At 37.7% G+C, this 16,923-nt stretch overlaps 1 protein-coding gene and 1 pseudogene across 7 annotated transcripts in view; one reads left to right on the top strand and one right to left on the bottom strand.

Moving 5' to 3' along the window:
• LOC141402357 (anoctamin-5) overlaps window positions 1–16,923 on the top strand; it is a 50,936-nt gene that overhangs the window by 29,782 nt on the left and 4,231 nt on the right. For 2 of the 7 annotated variants that reach the window (XM_073983351.1, XM_073983344.1), the window contains exons 2-6: window positions 5,121–5,495; window positions 5,596–5,783; window positions 13,031–14,110; window positions 16,068–16,213; window positions 16,275–16,855. In XM_073983351.1, the coding sequence (XP_073839452.1) occupies window positions 5,207–5,495; window positions 5,596–5,783; window positions 13,031–14,110; window positions 16,068–16,213; window positions 16,275–16,855 (2,284 nt within the window). In that variant the 5' untranslated portion in view covers window positions 5,121–5,206. Of the gene's footprint in view, window positions 1–4,737; window positions 5,496–5,595; window positions 5,784–13,030; window positions 14,111–16,067; window positions 16,214–16,274; window positions 16,856–16,923 lie in introns of all 7 variants that reach the window. The other 5 variants (XM_073983346.1, XM_073983349.1, XM_073983345.1 and 2 more) reach the window with 5 other exon arrangements.
• On the bottom strand, window positions 6,245–7,083 carry LOC141401671 (tubulin polyglutamylase complex subunit 2-like; annotated as a pseudogene).

Raw genomic sequence — 16,923 nt, 5'->3', positions numbered from 1 at the left:
CGGTTTCATAGGGTTTTTTTTGCAACTTTCAAGCTATTTTCTCAGGAAGTATGGACTTGCCCCAGATGAAACTTCTACCGTCGTATGCTAAAACAAAAATAAAAGCGATTCGAGAGATGTCACTAAACTGAACTTTTCCGATATTTTGTGTGGGAGGTACCCGAAGTGGACCGATTGAGTCCATATTGAAACCATATCTAAGTCTGGTACACATTTCAATTTTTCCGAACGTTTTCGAACTTTTGTGGAGGAGGTACCGGAAGCAGTGGACCGATATAGCACATCTTCGAACTTAAACTAAGTTTGGGTAAAATAGTACGAAAGCTAAAATTTGTACCGAATCGGTTTATCCGTTCGACAGTTATCGTGCGCACCAGCCAGGCAGACAGACGGACGGACATAGCTCAATCGACTCCAAATTGTCTGAAACACATTTCGCCCAAACATACTTGGGGTCTAAAACCATTATTTCGATGAGGCACATTTTGCCCGTATGAAAGTGTATATACCCTCGTTAGCATAAATGCTGAGGGTATAAAAATCGACGTTGGCGAAAAACAATTTTTAAAATAAATCCACGTTGATGAAAAACATTTTTTTAAATCCGCGTTGATGAAGAAAATCTTACTTACTTACTTAGCTGGCCCATTACAGAACATTTGTTCTATAGGCCGAACTAAGAAAAGATCTCCAATTCTCTCTATTTGTTGCTTCGCTTTCTGGAATACCGCGCCTTTTCATTTCATCATCCACTTGTTTGCGCCATCTATTCCTTGGCCTGCCAAGCGGTCCGTGTTTATACACCTTTTTAGCGGGGTCATCATCGCTCATTCTTATGATATGGCCTAGCCAACGCAATCGCTGCATCTCGATACGTTTAACAATATTGATGTCGTTGTACAGCAGATACAGCTCGTGGTTCATGCGACGTCGATATTCACCGTCAACGCAAATTGGTCCGTAGATCTTTCGAAGAATTTTTCTCTCAAACACACCAAGCACTCTGCTTGCGCAAGTACCCAGGCTTCGGAGCCATACATCAGCACGGGTAGTATCAGTGTTTTGTAGAGCGTTATTTTTGTTTGACGAGATGTGGCTTCGTTTTTAAACTGCTTACTTAAAGCAAAGTAGCATCTGTTGGCCAATACAATTCTTCTTTTTATTTCACAACTGATGTCGTTTTTTGTGTTTACGGAGGGGCCGAGGTAGACGAAGTCTTTTACTACCTCAATATTATAGGAACCAACTTCCACAGTCGGTCCGAGCTCAATGGACGCATTGCGCGTCGACACCATCAACTTGGTCTTCTCACCGTTTACCGCCAGGCCCACTTTAGCAGATTCTCCTTCGACCTTCATAAAGGTATCAGTTACTTCTTTTACTGATCGGCCTATGATGTCTATATCATCAGCATAAGCAAATAACATATGACTATTGGTGTAGATTGTGCCACTTCTTTTGACGTTTGCCTCTCGTATAACCTTTTCCAGCAGGATGTTAAAGAGATCACACCAAAGGCTGTCTCCTTGTCTGAAACCTCTTTTGGTACAAAATTCTTCGGAGAGGTTCTTTCCAATTTTAACTGAGGACCTAGTATCAGTTAAAGTCATCTTACAAAGCCGGATGAGCATTGCGGGGATACCAAATTCAGACATTGCATGGAATACCTTTGATCGGAGAGGACTGTCGAATGCTGCTTTATAATCGACAAAAAGGTGAAATGTGTCGATCTGCATCTCTTGGGTCTTCTCTAGGATTTGCCGCAGGGTAAATATCTGGTCAATGGTGGACTTGCCAGGTCTAAAGCCGCATTGGTATCGTCCAATTATCTCGTTGTCCATAAGCTTTAGTCGTTCGCACAATATCCCTGACACGATCTTGTAGGCAATAGGGAGTAGACTTATGCCCCTATAGTTAGAGCATACAGTCTTATCTCCCTTCTTGTGGACGGGGCACAGGATACTCAGGTTCCAATCGTCGGGTACTCGTTCTTCCTGCCAGATGGTGCTAACTAGCTGATGAATACACCTTATCAGCGTGTCGCCTCCGGTTTTGAACAGCTCGGCTGGTAAGCCATCGGCCCCTGCTGCCTTATTATTCTTCAGCCGATTTATTGCTGTCTTTACCTCATCTTGGCTGGGCGGTATACATGCAATACCATCTTCTGGGATTGGGACTGTGGTATCTTCGTCGTCTTCGCTGCTATTGGATACCAACAGATTTGAAAAATGTTCTTTCCATATCCTGAGTACACTATCTGTATCAGTTACCAAATTACCTTGCTGGTCTCTACAGGAGGATGTGCCTGTACCAAAGCCATCAGTTTGATGCTTGACTCTATGGTAGAATTTTCGGACTTCATTCTGGCTCCTGTACATCTCGATTTTTTCACACTCCCGCTTTTCCATCTCTCTCTTTTTCCTGCGGAAAAGTCGTTTCTCCTCTCTCCTTTTCTCCCTGTATCTCTCTCGTGCGTTACGCGTTGCTACGGATTGTAAAGTAGCCCTATATGCCGCATTTTTCTCTTCGGTGGCAGCACGACACTCCTGATCATACCATGGATTCCTTGGTGGAGGCCTCTGCTATCCAAGTATGGATTTTGCGGCTGTTTGCATGGAGTGGGCAATATTTTGCCATGGTGTTGATATGTTATCGGGAGTGCTTTCATTAACCCTTTCAGTGTCAAAAATAATTTCTGCCCATGTAAAAACATTGCTAAATGTCGAATATATTCAACAAATAGACTGGGAGGGTTAAGCAATTGGACTAGTTGAGTGGAAGATGGTTTGGCTATCTGATGTATTTGCAGCATACCGATGTCCAACTTCCACGTTGCTTTATTTGCAACGTTTAGACGGGTACATACCTTTGCTGCAACAAGGAAGTGGTCCGAATCTATGTTTGCTCCTCGGAATGATCGTACATCTAACACGCTCGATGAATGTCTTCTATCTATCACAACATGATCAATTTGATTATTTGTTCTTTGATCTGGAGACAACCAGGTGCCCTTATGAATATCGAGATGCTTAAATCTGGTACTGCTAACTACCATGTTTTTTGCAGCTGCAAAGTCTATTAGCCTCATACCATTGTCAGATGTTTCACTGTGGAGACTGAATTTCCCGACTGTTGGGTCAAATATATTCTCCTTTCCAATTTTGGCATTAAAATCGCCTAGAACAATTTTAATGTCATGGGCAGGGCAACGGTCATAAGTTTCTTCTATGCGCTCGTAAAATATATCTTTGGTCTGTTCGCCCTTGTCTTCAGTGCGAGCATGAGCGCGAATAAAGCTGATATTGAAGAATTTTGCTTTTAATCGAATTGCAGCGAGTCTTTCATTCACTGGGGTGAAGCTGGAGACCAGATGTTTTAACCTCCGACCAACTACAAATCCGCAACCAAACTCATGCTTTATGTCATGGCAGCTGTAATACAGTGCGTCACCTTTAGGCGTTGTTGTGACGCCTTTCCCATTCCATCGTATTTCCTGTATGGCAGTAAAGTCGGCCTTGTACTTTTCAAGTACATCTGCCAATGCGTAAACTGCACCTTCTCTATAAAGAGTGCGAACATTCCAGGTGCAGATTCGCAGATCATGGTCCTTAAAACGTTGACGAACCCCCCAACTTTAGAGGGGTTTGTTTTTCTTTACTTTCGTTTTTTCATAGTTGGTTGCTTATTCTAGGGGAAAAATTTTAAAAAAATCAACATTGATGATTGGTGCGCATGACAACACTCAAACGGATCAGTCAACTTTGAACCTCGCAATATTTAGTCCAAACTGATGGGCCATGTCTGACCACTCCTTCGGGTACTTTTCCCAATAAAATTCAAAAATGGAGCGCACAATTACTCTGAATGAATAACCCGATTTGGTTTTTTGAATTAATTCTCTTTCGAGTTGAGCTGTTATGTCCTAAGAGATAGGTACAGTGAAAATAAGAAATCCACCGGAGTCCGAGGCGTGCTACGTTTCACGGGTGGTTAAATCCGATCATCAGGCATATTAGAATATCATTTTAGTGGGTTGACGAACGTCAAAGCAATCTTCCAGACGTAGATCATTTTCAAATATGGACTGTCTACGACATGGATCTTCACTTTCGTAGAGCTCTCACATAAAATTTCAAAATTATGCGCAAAATTTCAGTTAAAGGACTGTCTCGGATGGCTTTGAAGTTTTTAGTTTTTAATTTTGTTATTTCTCTCTTTCGAGACGAGCTAATTCATCAGAAGGTTTTTGTAAATGAAAAAGAATGTCAGAGAAAATGTCATCACAAACAACTACTTTTCGTCGGCAAGTCCACACTTCCTGAGGTAATGGGCCAAAACCACTAAAAATCATGGCGACACCAACTGAAAATACTTATGCGCACTATAACGAACGAATTGAGTATCCGATTTGGACGCAACTTTCATCCAAACTTAAATCAACTTCCATGGAGGTCTTTATCGAACAAAACCTTCGGGTACCTGCCTCATAAAAAATAACATTTTTGGAAAATCTTTAGAAAAGAGGCCTATACACTCAAATGATTAATTTTCTAACTCTAATTAACCGTTGCTTCATATCAGTTTTTTGGACTGAAGACTTTTTAACATTGGGCGCCATTTGTCAATATATCTGTGGGTAATATTGTCGGCAGTTGAGGTTGAGAAAAAATTACGGAATATAATTGTGTTAATTTATGGTCACACTAAACACTTTTCCTATTTAATCACCTCGAAAAGTTTTACAAAAGAGAATAATTTTCACCTTACTCCAAAGTAAGTGGATGATTTGAGCGGCAATGTAGAGGAACAACACCACCATACAATATTGAATTTCAATAAAATATTTAATAGAAACAAAAACCCAAACCTGTATTAAATATTAATGGTGTAACTAGAAACAGCTGTTAATCGGTGGTGGTGTATAAAATAAATCAAATTACAACAACTTTCCCATACCCCCTATTACATCAAGTGGTAATCAAGAGGTGCAATAACAGCAACAACAAAAATTGTTATTAAGTAAAAAATCATGTAAAACCAACAAAAAACAACTTTACAATTATTTTTGTTTTTGATGTTGAAAAAAAAACTAACCGGAAACTATTTTTAACCTCAAACAGACGAACGGAAACGCAAACGAAAAGAAAATTCATATTTCAAATCTATGGCATTAAAAAATTAAAACGCCCTGTTTTCTCGCTTGAACATGAATGAACAAAATAATGCACTTAAATGTAATGGCACCAGCAGCAGCCGTACATCGTCATCATCGGTTAACACGCAGCAGCAACACCACCCACCCTATGCAATACGCATAGATAGCCTGGAAGAGGATACCAGTACGGCACCCATTACTGAATCGAATTCTCACGAAGACCTTATTGTACGAGATCCCGATGACGATGATGAAGAGTTAGAAGGAGGTGGCGGTAGTCGTGCAGGTAGTGCTTCACGTCACAGTCGTCTATTCACCGCGGCTGCACAACAATTTCCACGTAAGTCTGAATGCAAATGTTATATTGTGTTTTTTTTTTTTTCTTTAATGCAAAACCAAAAAAAAAATGATTATAAATAAATAAGTTCGTTTTTTTGCAGGTTTCCTTTCGGTACCAGCCTTACGAAATGCCCCAAACCGCTCTAATTTGGCCAAGCGACAAATTGTCTCTAGCCCAGCCAAAAGTGAACGCATGGCAGCCCGTGGCGATAGTTCGAATAAGAAATTATACGCACGTCGTTTAAGTCAGGATAGTGGTATTGTTGCCGGACGTCTATTTACGGGAGCGGTAAGTGAAATAAAAGAAATAAATCAATGAAGTGGAAACTAAGGTTAAGTTTCGTGAAATAGATTTGTGAATGAAGTTAAGTCCCTTTAAAAAACAATCAACAAAAAACAAATAACGTTGGGCGCCATGTTAAAACATCTGAAATTTTCCAAAAATTACCCTTAAGTAAAGGTAGTAGTAAAGTGCACCTTTTTTAAGGTACTACTTTCCTTTGAGGAAATTTCCTAAAATCAACTAAGAACACCTTTCCCTTAAGGGGAGGTATTGAAGGTAAAAAAGCACATTTGCTTTAAGGAAAGATACGAAAGAGCAAGAGTTTTGTAAGGAAAGGAGTTGAAGAGGATACTTACTGTAAATAAAGCCAATCAAGAGGACATTTAGGAAACTCATTTATAAAATATACCAGAAATCGCCTTTCCACCATACTCCAGACATTCACTTCCATTTAACTGTCTCCCCTTTCAGTTCTGTTTTTTGTTCGACGTTGCCTTAAATTTAACACTGAATATATTCGGATCCAATAGATTACGAGGATGTTCCGGTCCTGGATTTATATCTCGACTTCTCCTTAGTTCATTTTCTTCCAGCAAATGTGGTGCTAATAGTAAAAGTAATTGCTCCGTCCAAGAGGGTAGACCGCATAAAGTAAAACATATCTCCCAGTATGGGAGCCCTAAATGAGCAATTGCCATACGCAAATATTCACTAAAGTTGACTGCCAAAAATACCCATTTTATAATGGCTAATTCCAAAAGATTGATTTTAGGGGTATTGCTGCCCGCAGAATCATATAAGAGACACACCTTGGCGACTTCATTAATGGTGCTTAGTTCAACAATTTTGGTTTGGGGACCAATTACTGTGGTTAAAGTAGATGATGATGCGGATGCTGTTGTTGTGTAATTATGGAGGTTGGCAAAGTAATTCGATGATCCAGCCGGCTGCTGTTGGGGAATATTGTCGGAATTGTTGTAAAATACCGGCTCCACATTTTCTCTTAATAATGTAATTTCCAAAATATGTGGAAAATGTATGTAACCCACTTTCCGGATATCATTGGCTGTTAAGAAAAAGTAAAATGGTAAAATTAATGACTGGCATTTGTAGTTTAAAGTATAGCTTCCTTACGAGCAAATTGGTAGCACTATTGCAGTATAAAACCATCGGTGGAAAGATAGAATTTATTCATATCCTCTGGCAAATACACCCAATGCCTTTGTTCCCAAGTTACGAGTAGTTGGGATTTTTCACACGATTTATTTTTTTTTTTTTTGTGGATCGCCACAACAAGCAGTATGATATTTTTAGGTTATTTTAAAACCCGTAGGCTTAGTCTCTACATTTTATGTCTTCACGGTAAGCCGTCCAAAGACGAACTCGATTGATTAAAAACACGATTCAAGTTTGCTAACTCTAACAAAAGCTTTGTTCCTTTACTTTTTTAATGGTAAGGGTGGTAAAAGAGAAAAGTGTCAAAATTGCTCTCTCATGAACATTTTTACCAGAAAAGTAAAGGAACGGAAAAATGGTATGTAAATCTGGCAGCAATGTCAAAAAGAAACATAAAAAAATTTTTTCGTCTTTTATTTCACAGTTTTTAATTTAGTTTTGTCAGCGTTCGACTTTTTCTTCTGTGAAATAATCGTCAAACGAAAGTCGAAAAATCAGTTTTGCCATTTTTTACCTGTAGAAATTTTGCTGGTAGCCTGTGGTAGAAGAGAAAGCCATTTTATTTCTCTCTCCACTCTCACTCTCTTAAAAATTGCTTCCAGTTTTGCCACTTTTCGGGGTTAAAGAACGTTTTGCAGGTTAAAAATGGTGAAAAATGGTAACCTCAGGTAAGTTAAGGAACAGAGCTAAGTCCCAATTTACATTAGGCGAGTTTACTTGCGGCAATTGTCAGTTTCTAGGTGAGAGAGGGTGCTGAGAGGCAAAGGGTTACCATATGCCTCACCTCTCTCTGCTACAAAATGACAATTGCCGCAAGTAAACTCGCCCAATGTAAATTGGGACTAAAACAAATACGAAGAGGAAAACCAACTTTAATAAAAAGCGCGCCATACGAATATTTATATTTTTAAGCGCAAAACCCCTATGCGTGTGCGTTCAAAAATACAAAAAACAAAATACATGTATTTCAATTTGGCCTTAAAAAGTTATATTTTTAATTAAAAATTAGTAAGATTAGTGAATGTGACATACATTTTGTAAATAATTATTTCCAGCAAGGCAAATTTATATAAAGTAGAAGTGACAATCAAATTTGGTTTTCAAAATGTTATAGCGTCTACTCATGAAATTTGAAAATTCGAAATTTGCTACCATAAAATACTTCTTTTCATCGTAAAGGCCTGGGTACATAAGTCCAAATTTACATTGGGCGAGTTTACTTGCGGCAATTGTCATTTTGTAGGAGAGAGAGGTGAGGCATATGGTAACCCTTTGCCTCTCAGCACCCTCTCTCACCTACAAACTGACAATTGCCGCAAGTAAACTCGCCCAATGTAAATTGGGACTAAGCTGCCTCCCCTGGTTGCCTTGCTTTCCTGTTTCATTTCTGACATAATAAAAATAAAAGAATAAGTCCGTGTTTACACAGGGAAAGTTGATGGGAAAGAAAATTGAGTTTATGGGCAATTTCTGTTTTGTTTCGTTTTTCTTCTTATACAACCTGAAGTTGGCTGCAGATTTGTCTTTGCATTTTCTTTCATTTTATTTTTTCTGTCGAGGAACAAACAACAGCGAAGACAATTTAAAAAAAAAACCTTTTTGGAGGAAAAACTATTTTTTTAAGCAAAAACAATTCGAAATAAGTGGAAATATCAAAATTAAAGTGCAATTCAAGGGTTCTTTTAATAATTAATTATTTATCACTCACGTCCATTTGTTACTTTTCATCACAATTTTGCCTTGGCTTTGTTTTTGAAAGGCGCAATGAGAAAATTAGTGCGAAGAAGAATAAGAAAAATTATAAAATTGACACAAACATGATTTCCGTGTCTAAACAACATGGAAATTTTAAAAGAAATTGAGAAGAAAAATGTTCTTTCCAGTTTGAATGTCTAAACACGGTCTAAAGAAGGCCGAGCAAATTTCGAACAGGGTTGCCCTTTTCTTCTTTATTCTATTATCAGAAGCAAGCAAGGTAAGCAGGCGAGGCAGCTTGTGTACCCAGGCCTTAAACGTGTAATAACAATGACCTACGACAGTTCTGAATGTTTTTTTTTCATTTTGTTCAAATTTGGTTCTATTTTAAAGGATTTTCACAATGTATTTATGCCTAGATGAAATTATAAGGTGGCGTAAAACGGCCAGCTGATTGGTTTCAATCTGTCAAATATTTTGTTATTGTGAATAAATTGTATGAAAACGTAAACAAACATTTTGACATATTGAAGAATTTTCGGCCAAAATAGAGTTGTTGTTGTGCTACTTACGAGACCTGTTAAATAGATCTTGATTTATGTTTTTCCTGAGAAAATTTTTAGAACGACCCTATTATTCAATATTTTCTTTGACTTTTAATTTTCAATAACAACAATGTTGTTTTTGTAAATTTTTTTAGCTTTAGAATTTGCCTTGAGTAATATTGCCTGACATAATGGACTAAATACATACGGATCGTTGTGTGACGCGTTGCGCATTGAAAACAACAACCACATAAAAAATGTGTAAGTGATGCCAAGTTTGTTCTTGAAGTTTTCATGTGGTTGTTGTAACGCGACACTCAAACATCATCCCACATGACATCACTTACACATTTTTTATGTGGTTGTTGTTTTTATCGCGCGACGGGACTCACAACGGATCGTATGTATTTAGTCCGGGGCATTGCACAATAATACATGTACAGCGGCAAAAACAGCTGATCTTCATACCAGTTGTCAAAACGCATTATTGTGAATAAAATCACATACAAAATGTAAACTATCAATTCACAGTAATGCATTATTGTGAGCAAATTTGACGTTTGATATGATTTCATGTAACACCTCCTTTTTCCACCATGGTCCGGGGCCATAAGAATGACTATTGCAAGGCATATCGAACAGGTAGTGGCATCGACATATTTGTAATATCTTATTTCAAAATTTTCTTTATGTTGTTGGGGAAATTACAACAAAAATATTTTGTTACAAAGCGGTTTGACATTTCATATCCGAACAGGTGGTGTGATACCCCTACCTTGGTAATTGTGCCATGGACTATTGTTATAAACACTTAGTTGGCAACACGCAGCATGGTGTGAATTAACGACAGGGCCACACGTCAAATTGCATTGTGAAACCGTTAAAAAGCCCTATAAAGAAAGTTTTAAGCCAATTTTAAGCGCAATTACTACTTATAATTGGCTATACAAGACACCAAGGAGATTATTATAAGACTGAGGCCACCTTTGTTCAGTTTGTTTTACTTATTACTTAGTCCATATTTACATTAGGCAATTTTCCTTGCGGCAATTGTCAGTTTGTAAGTGAGAGAGGGTGTTGAGAGGCAAAGGGTTACCATATATCTCACCTCTCTCTCCATCAAATTGACAATTGCCGCAAGGAAAATTGCCTAATATAAATATGGACTTACTCCTATCGATTGGTCTGTTCCAGAACTGCAAGAATCTACTAATTTTTACTATTTTTTTCCGATAACATAAAGGAAAAAATGTTATCGAAGTAAAAAATAGTAGCTTCTTGCAGGTTCTGGAACAGAGCAGATGTTATAAAGGTAAAAATTAGTAGATTCTTGCAGTACTGGAACAGACCACAAATAGGTATAATCATGGTAGAATAAAGTAAAGGTAGGCCACAGCTAACAGCTGATTACAATTTTTTTCTTTTTATGGCCTAATCTGTCAAACGCAGGGTTGACATTTTGTACTGTTTTTGACATTATGCAATCATAAAGGTAGATGTATCGCTGAATTGTTCCAACAAAAAAATTCTGCTGTAACACTATATCTTAAAATTGACAACAAGGACAAATAATGTGCATTCGCGTGGCAAAATAAAATTGTTGATTTTTTAGCAAAACTTACGAATGAACAATTTATCAAATATTGATATTAATTTAAATTTGTTCCAAAAGTACGGGAATGTAAAAATTAAAAATTTTGTAAAAATGCTGCTGACATTTATCAGCAAATCGGATGCCAGCAATCACGATGTCAGATTAGCCAAACTTGTCAAGTAAAAAATAAGTGAATGACATTTTTTCATTGTCATAAGTTTGGGAAGAACTTTTGCTATTTTTGGAACACTTTTCCAACAAGAATATTCTGGAGCCTATTTAAAGAAATGTTTTTACACTATATGGCACTTTTAACATATAAAAAGTGAAGCTCTAAGTTCCATATGTTTTTGTAATACGGGATAGCTATGCAGGTACATCTACCATTATTATTTTACCATGCCATTTGACGTTTTAAGCCATGGCTGCAGGGTGTCATTTCTCAGTGATTTTCATACCTGGCCTACCTCTACTTCATTGTACCATGGGTATAATCAAGGCAAATTTATATAAGGTATATGAATGAATTACAACAACTACCAAATTTACAAGAACAACATTGTTGTTATCATGGCACAATTACCCAGGTAGTGGCATCGTAAAATTTTGAATATGTTATGTCAAAACTTTCTTTATGTTGTTGGGGAAATTATAACAAAAATTATTTTTTATAAAGGGATTTGACTTTTCATATTCGATCAGCTGGTGTGATACCACTACCTGTAGTGGGATTCTCTAACGCATTTTTTGGTTATCGACAAAAATCGTTAAAATTAAAACGCAAAATTATGAATCAAAAGTTCAAATAAATGTTGACATCACTGTTGCTATCGGTAGAACTTTGCGACTACATTTTATTCGTCGCTAACTTACCGAGAAACATTGTTAATTACCGAAATTATAAGCATTTTAATTTTAACGATATTAGTCGATAAATAAAAAATGCCATAGAGAATCCCACTACTGGTAGGTCTGCCATGGTTGTTATTGAAAATTAATTATCAAAGAAAATATTGAATAATAGGGTCGTTCCAACATTTTTTTTTCACGAAAACATTAATACATTTTGAAAGCCTCTAAAATAGAACAAAATTTGAATCAAAATATAAATATAACGCATTCAGAACTCTCGTAGGTAATTTTTATTACGACTGGCGTCCACACATATACATAGTTGACTATCCAACGTTTCAAGATCGGCCGGAAGGTTGTCTGCTCCATGTCCTCAAACAGCGTGGAGTGTCGGAATGTATCAAAGGCTTTTGATAAGTCAAGCTCCACCATCACACGGCTGTCTCTGGTTAAGTCCTTGACAAATATATGTGGAGATGGCGTGCCGATGATCAGCAACTTCATAGCTATTCCTGACACTGAGGAGGACTAAGGCCCCAACCATCGACAAAATGTCGATTGAAATAACTTGCGCACTTCTTCGGGTCAGTCAACGCAACGTCGCTAAATGTGACTGAGGTCCTATCTTCCATCCTTCGAGAGTGACTTAACCGTTGCCCACAATTCACTTATACCGGCTCCAATGTTGCAAATCTTCAGATGATTTAACCACTTGTTCCGCTTATGTTCGCCGATCTTCCAGTGTCAGCTTACTGACTCTGGGGTCATGTGTCGTAAAAATTACAGCCAGTTTCTGTATGTCGAAAGAAGAATGTGTGCGAATGAAAAACGTACAAACTCTTGTGTGTTTTTCAAATTTGTTTTTTGTTTTGAAGCAAAAGCAAAGGTAAAATTATTTCGACAACTAAAGTTCGGGCGTCTTTCATTCGCGCTCATTATTCTTTCGACATACAGAAACTGGCTGTTAGTATTTGGCACCTTTTCGTATAGAAAAGTTGGTGGTTGGCAACCTTTCGTATAGAAAAGTTGGTGAGTGGTCATTTTTCGTATAGAAAAGTTGGTGGCTACCAATATTACGAATAGAAAAGTTGGTGGTTGGCAACTTTTCGTAAAGAAAAGTTGATGAGTGGCAACTTTTCGTAATTTTGCTGAGAAGCATTTTTCTAATAGAAAAGTGGGCAATTGGCAATTTTTTTCATAAAAATGTTGGTGAGTAAGAACTTTTCTCAAAGAATAGTTCTGAATCTCAGTTTGATCATTACTTGGTGGAAAGTTCATTATCACGTTGGGCGCCATTTCTTAAAACATCTCTATACCGTAGACTGTCGAATTTACCTTTTGTTACATGGTTACATATCGTTACTAAAACCTCTTTTTATTCTTTTTTTCAGGACTTAAGCCTGTTCGATCCGTCGCCTTTGCAATCGCACAGTGCCCAACCGATACGAAGTTCGTCGGAAAATATTTATTCTCTACTTATTAGCGATAACGAGGCTCAAAATTGTGATAGACTCACACCGAGTAGTATTTATGCTCAGCAGCAGCAACAACAACAATCACCGGAAGCGGAAATGTCAGTATTACCCATCTCATATTTTAATAATAACAACATCAACAACAACACCCACTTGAATAACCACCGCAACAGCCTTCCCGGCAACAACAACAACAATCATTACAATGACAAATGGCGCCCAAACTATTTTAAAACACACAGCATGGCCATACCATTACCAACCCACATGGAATATGATTCAGCTGAACCCAGTCCCACCCAAGCTTTTGGACCAAAAATTGATAATTTAGAAAATTTACCCGGTACTGCAATGCATCGTTCACTGGGGCTACATCTGTCGGCACCACCAACACCGGAAACCGATGACCCACTACCCTTTGCAAATGATAATGATAAAACTCCAAGGCCCGATTCTGATTTGGAAAAATCCCTGATAAAATCCAGCAACAACACATCAATGTTGGAGGATCAATTTGGATACAAACAATTGGTACCCTATGAAAAGTCGCTGCAAAATTCTAAACCAACATCAATGGAGTCCAGTTTAAATGGTAGTTTTTTCAGTAATAGTCGCAAGGAAAGTAAACGTAACTCTATGGAAGAGACACAATCTCGACGTGTTAGCAAACAAGATCGTGAGGGTCTTGATTCGGAATCGCTGATGTTTCGTGATGGCCGGCGCAAAATTGATATGGTCTTGGCATGGGAGGAAGAAGATTTGGGTGTCATGACAGAAGCGGAATCGAGGAAGCGCGATTATCGTAAGACTTTCATGGATAACCTGATTAAAGAAGGCCTCGAAGTGGAGCTGGAAGATAAGACACAGTCGTTTAATGAATGCACCTATTTTTTGAAAATTCATTTACCATGGCGTTTGGAAACGCGTCTAGCTGAAGTTATGAATTTAAAATTGCCAGTGAAGAGATTTATTACGATTTCGGTGAAATCGCCATGGGTAAGTGGAATAAATGAAAGTAATTTTGATGATTGGCACCTTTAGTCGTATAGAAAAGTTGGTGAATGGCAACTTTTCGTATAGTAAGGTTGGTGAATGGCAACCTTTCGTATGGAAAGGTTGGTGAATGGCAACTTTTCGTATAGAAAGGTTGGTGAATGGCAACTTTTCGTATAGAAAAGTTGGTGAATGGCAACTTTTCGTATAGAAAAGTTGGTGAATGGCAACTTTTCGTATAGAAAAGTTGGTGAATGGCAACTTTTCGTATAGAAAAGTTGGTGAATGGCAACTTTTCGTATAGAAAAGTTGGTGAATGGCAACTTTTCGTATAGAAAAGTTGGTGAATGGCAACTTTTCGTATAGAAAAGTTGGTGAATGGCAACTTTTCGTATAGAAAAGTTGGTGAATGGCAACTTTTCGTATAGAAAAGTTGGTGAATGGCAACTTTTCGTATAGAAAAGTTGGTGAATGGCAACTTTTCGTATAGAAAAGTTGGTGAATGGCAACTTTTCGTATAGAAAGGTTGGTGAATGGCAACCTTTCGTATGGAAAGGTTGGTGAATGCCAATTCCCAACTTTTCTACACGAAAAGTTGCCATTCACCAATTTTTCTATACGAAAAGTTGGTGGTTGGCAACTTTTCGTGTAGGAAAGTCGGTGGTTTTCAACTTTTCGTGAAGAAAAGTTGATGGTTTTCAACTTTTCGTAAAGAAAAGTTGATGGTTTTCAACTTTTCGTATAGAAAAATTGGTGGTTGGCAACTTTTCGTATAGAAATGTTGTAAAGTGGTAACTTTTCACATGGAAAAGTTGGAGGTTGGCAACTTTTGGCATAGAACAGTTGGTGGTTGGCAATTTTTCGTTTAGAGTACTTTATGATTTTATAGAAAACTGGGGATTGATTGACAATTTTTCTTTCTTTAATATGCCCCTCCTTCTTCCAGGATGAAGAAAACATTGCAACTTTTTCGTATAGAAAGGTTGGTGAATGGCAACCTTTCGTATGGAAAGGTTGGTGAATGGCAACTTTTCGTATAGAAAGGTTGGTGAATGGCAACTTTTCGTGTAGAAAAGTTGGTAAATGGCAACTTTTCGTATAGAAAAGTTGGTGAATGGCAACTTTTCGTATAGAAAAGTTGGTGAATGGCAACTTTTCGTATAGAAAAGTTGGTGAATGGCAACTTTTCGTATAGAAAAGTTGGTGAATGGCAACTTTTCGTATAGAAAAGTTGGTGAATGGCAACTTTTCGTATAGAAAAGTTGGTGAATGGCAACTTTTCGTATAGAAAAGTTGGTGAATGGCAACTTTTCGTATAGAAAAGTTGGTGAATGGCAACTTTTCGTATAGAAAAGTTGGTGAATGGCAACTTTTCGTATAGAAAAGTTGGTGAATGGCAACTTTTCGTATAGAAAAGTTGGTGAATGGCAACTTTTCGTATAGAAAAGTTGGTGAATGGCAACTTTTCGTATAGAAAAGTTGGTGAATGGCAACTTTTCGTATAGAAAAGTTGGTGAATGGCAACTTTTCGTATAGAAAAGTTGGTGAATGGCAACTTTTCGTATAGAAAAGTTGGTGAATGGCAACTTTTCGTATAGAAAAGTTGGTGAATGGCAACTTTTCGTATAGAAAAGTTGGTGAATGGCAACTTTTCGTATAGAAAAGTTGGTGAATGGCAACTTTTCGTATAGAAAAGTTGGTGAATGGCAACTTTTCGTATAGAAAAGTTGGTGAATGGCAACTTTTCGTATAGAAAAGTTGGTGAATGGCAACTTTTCGTATAGAAAAGTTGGTGAATGGCAACTTTTCGTATAGAAAAGTTGGTGAATGGCAACTTTTCGTATAGAAAGGTTGGTGAATGGCAACTTTTCGTATAGAAAATTTGGTCTTTAAGATTTCATAGAAAACTGGGGACTGATTGACAATTTTTCTTTCTTTAATATGCCCCTCCTTCTTCCAGGATGAAGAAAACATTGTCTCTCGTAATCTGATCTATTGGAAAGATGTGTGGCAAAGATTGACCCAAAGAATACAATTGGATAAAAGTGTTTTGGAGGGCGAAACAACGTTTAAAGCAGCCACGGCTAATGGAAATCCCGAAGAACAGTAAGACCCAATGCAAATAACTCAAACGATTTATATGAAAAGCTATATCTTATTCTTCCAGGTTTATAGTTAAAGATCGTGCCACATCGTTTACCAGTGCCCAACGTTCTCTCATGGTTATGCAGGTTCTTTTGCGGACACCCTTTGATGATAGCGATCGTTGTGGTATTCGTCGTTTGTTAAATGATAAAACCTATTTGGCGTGTTTCCCTCTACACGAAGGACGTTATGATCGTCCCCATTCTAGCGGGGTTTCATTGGATCGTCGTATTCTTTATCAAACATGGGCCCATCCTTCGCAGTGGTATAAAAAACAACCATTGTGTTTGGTGCGCAAATATTTTGGTGATAAAATTGCGTTATATTTTTGTTGGCTTGGTTTCTACTCGGAGATGTTGGTATATCCATCGATTGTGGGGACGCTATGTTTTATTTATGGTTTGGCAACACTGGAATCCGAGGATAACACACCCAGCAAAGAGATTTGTAATGAAGGAGGGCCGGGGAATATTACACTGTGTCCATTGTGTGACAAAGCCTGTAGTTATCAGCATTTGTATCAATCGTGTTTGTTTTCAAGGATCACATATCTGTTCGATAATCCTTCGACAGTATTTTTTGCAATTTTTATGTCATTTTGGGGTGAGTATTTTGTGGGGGAAATTCTTTCGGTGTGAATGGCGACCAACATTCGATTTTCAAGGACAATT

The sequence above is a fragment of the Musca autumnalis genome, unplaced genomic scaffold (assembly GCF_047663935.1).
Source record: "Musca autumnalis isolate F117 unplaced genomic scaffold, ASM4766393v1 scaffold_4, whole genome shotgun sequence".
Taxonomy (NCBI): Eukaryota; Metazoa; Arthropoda; class Insecta; order Diptera; family Muscidae; genus Musca; species Musca autumnalis.
Note: the sequence above shows the minus strand (reverse complement) of the source record. Positions and strands in the feature narration are given on the sequence as shown.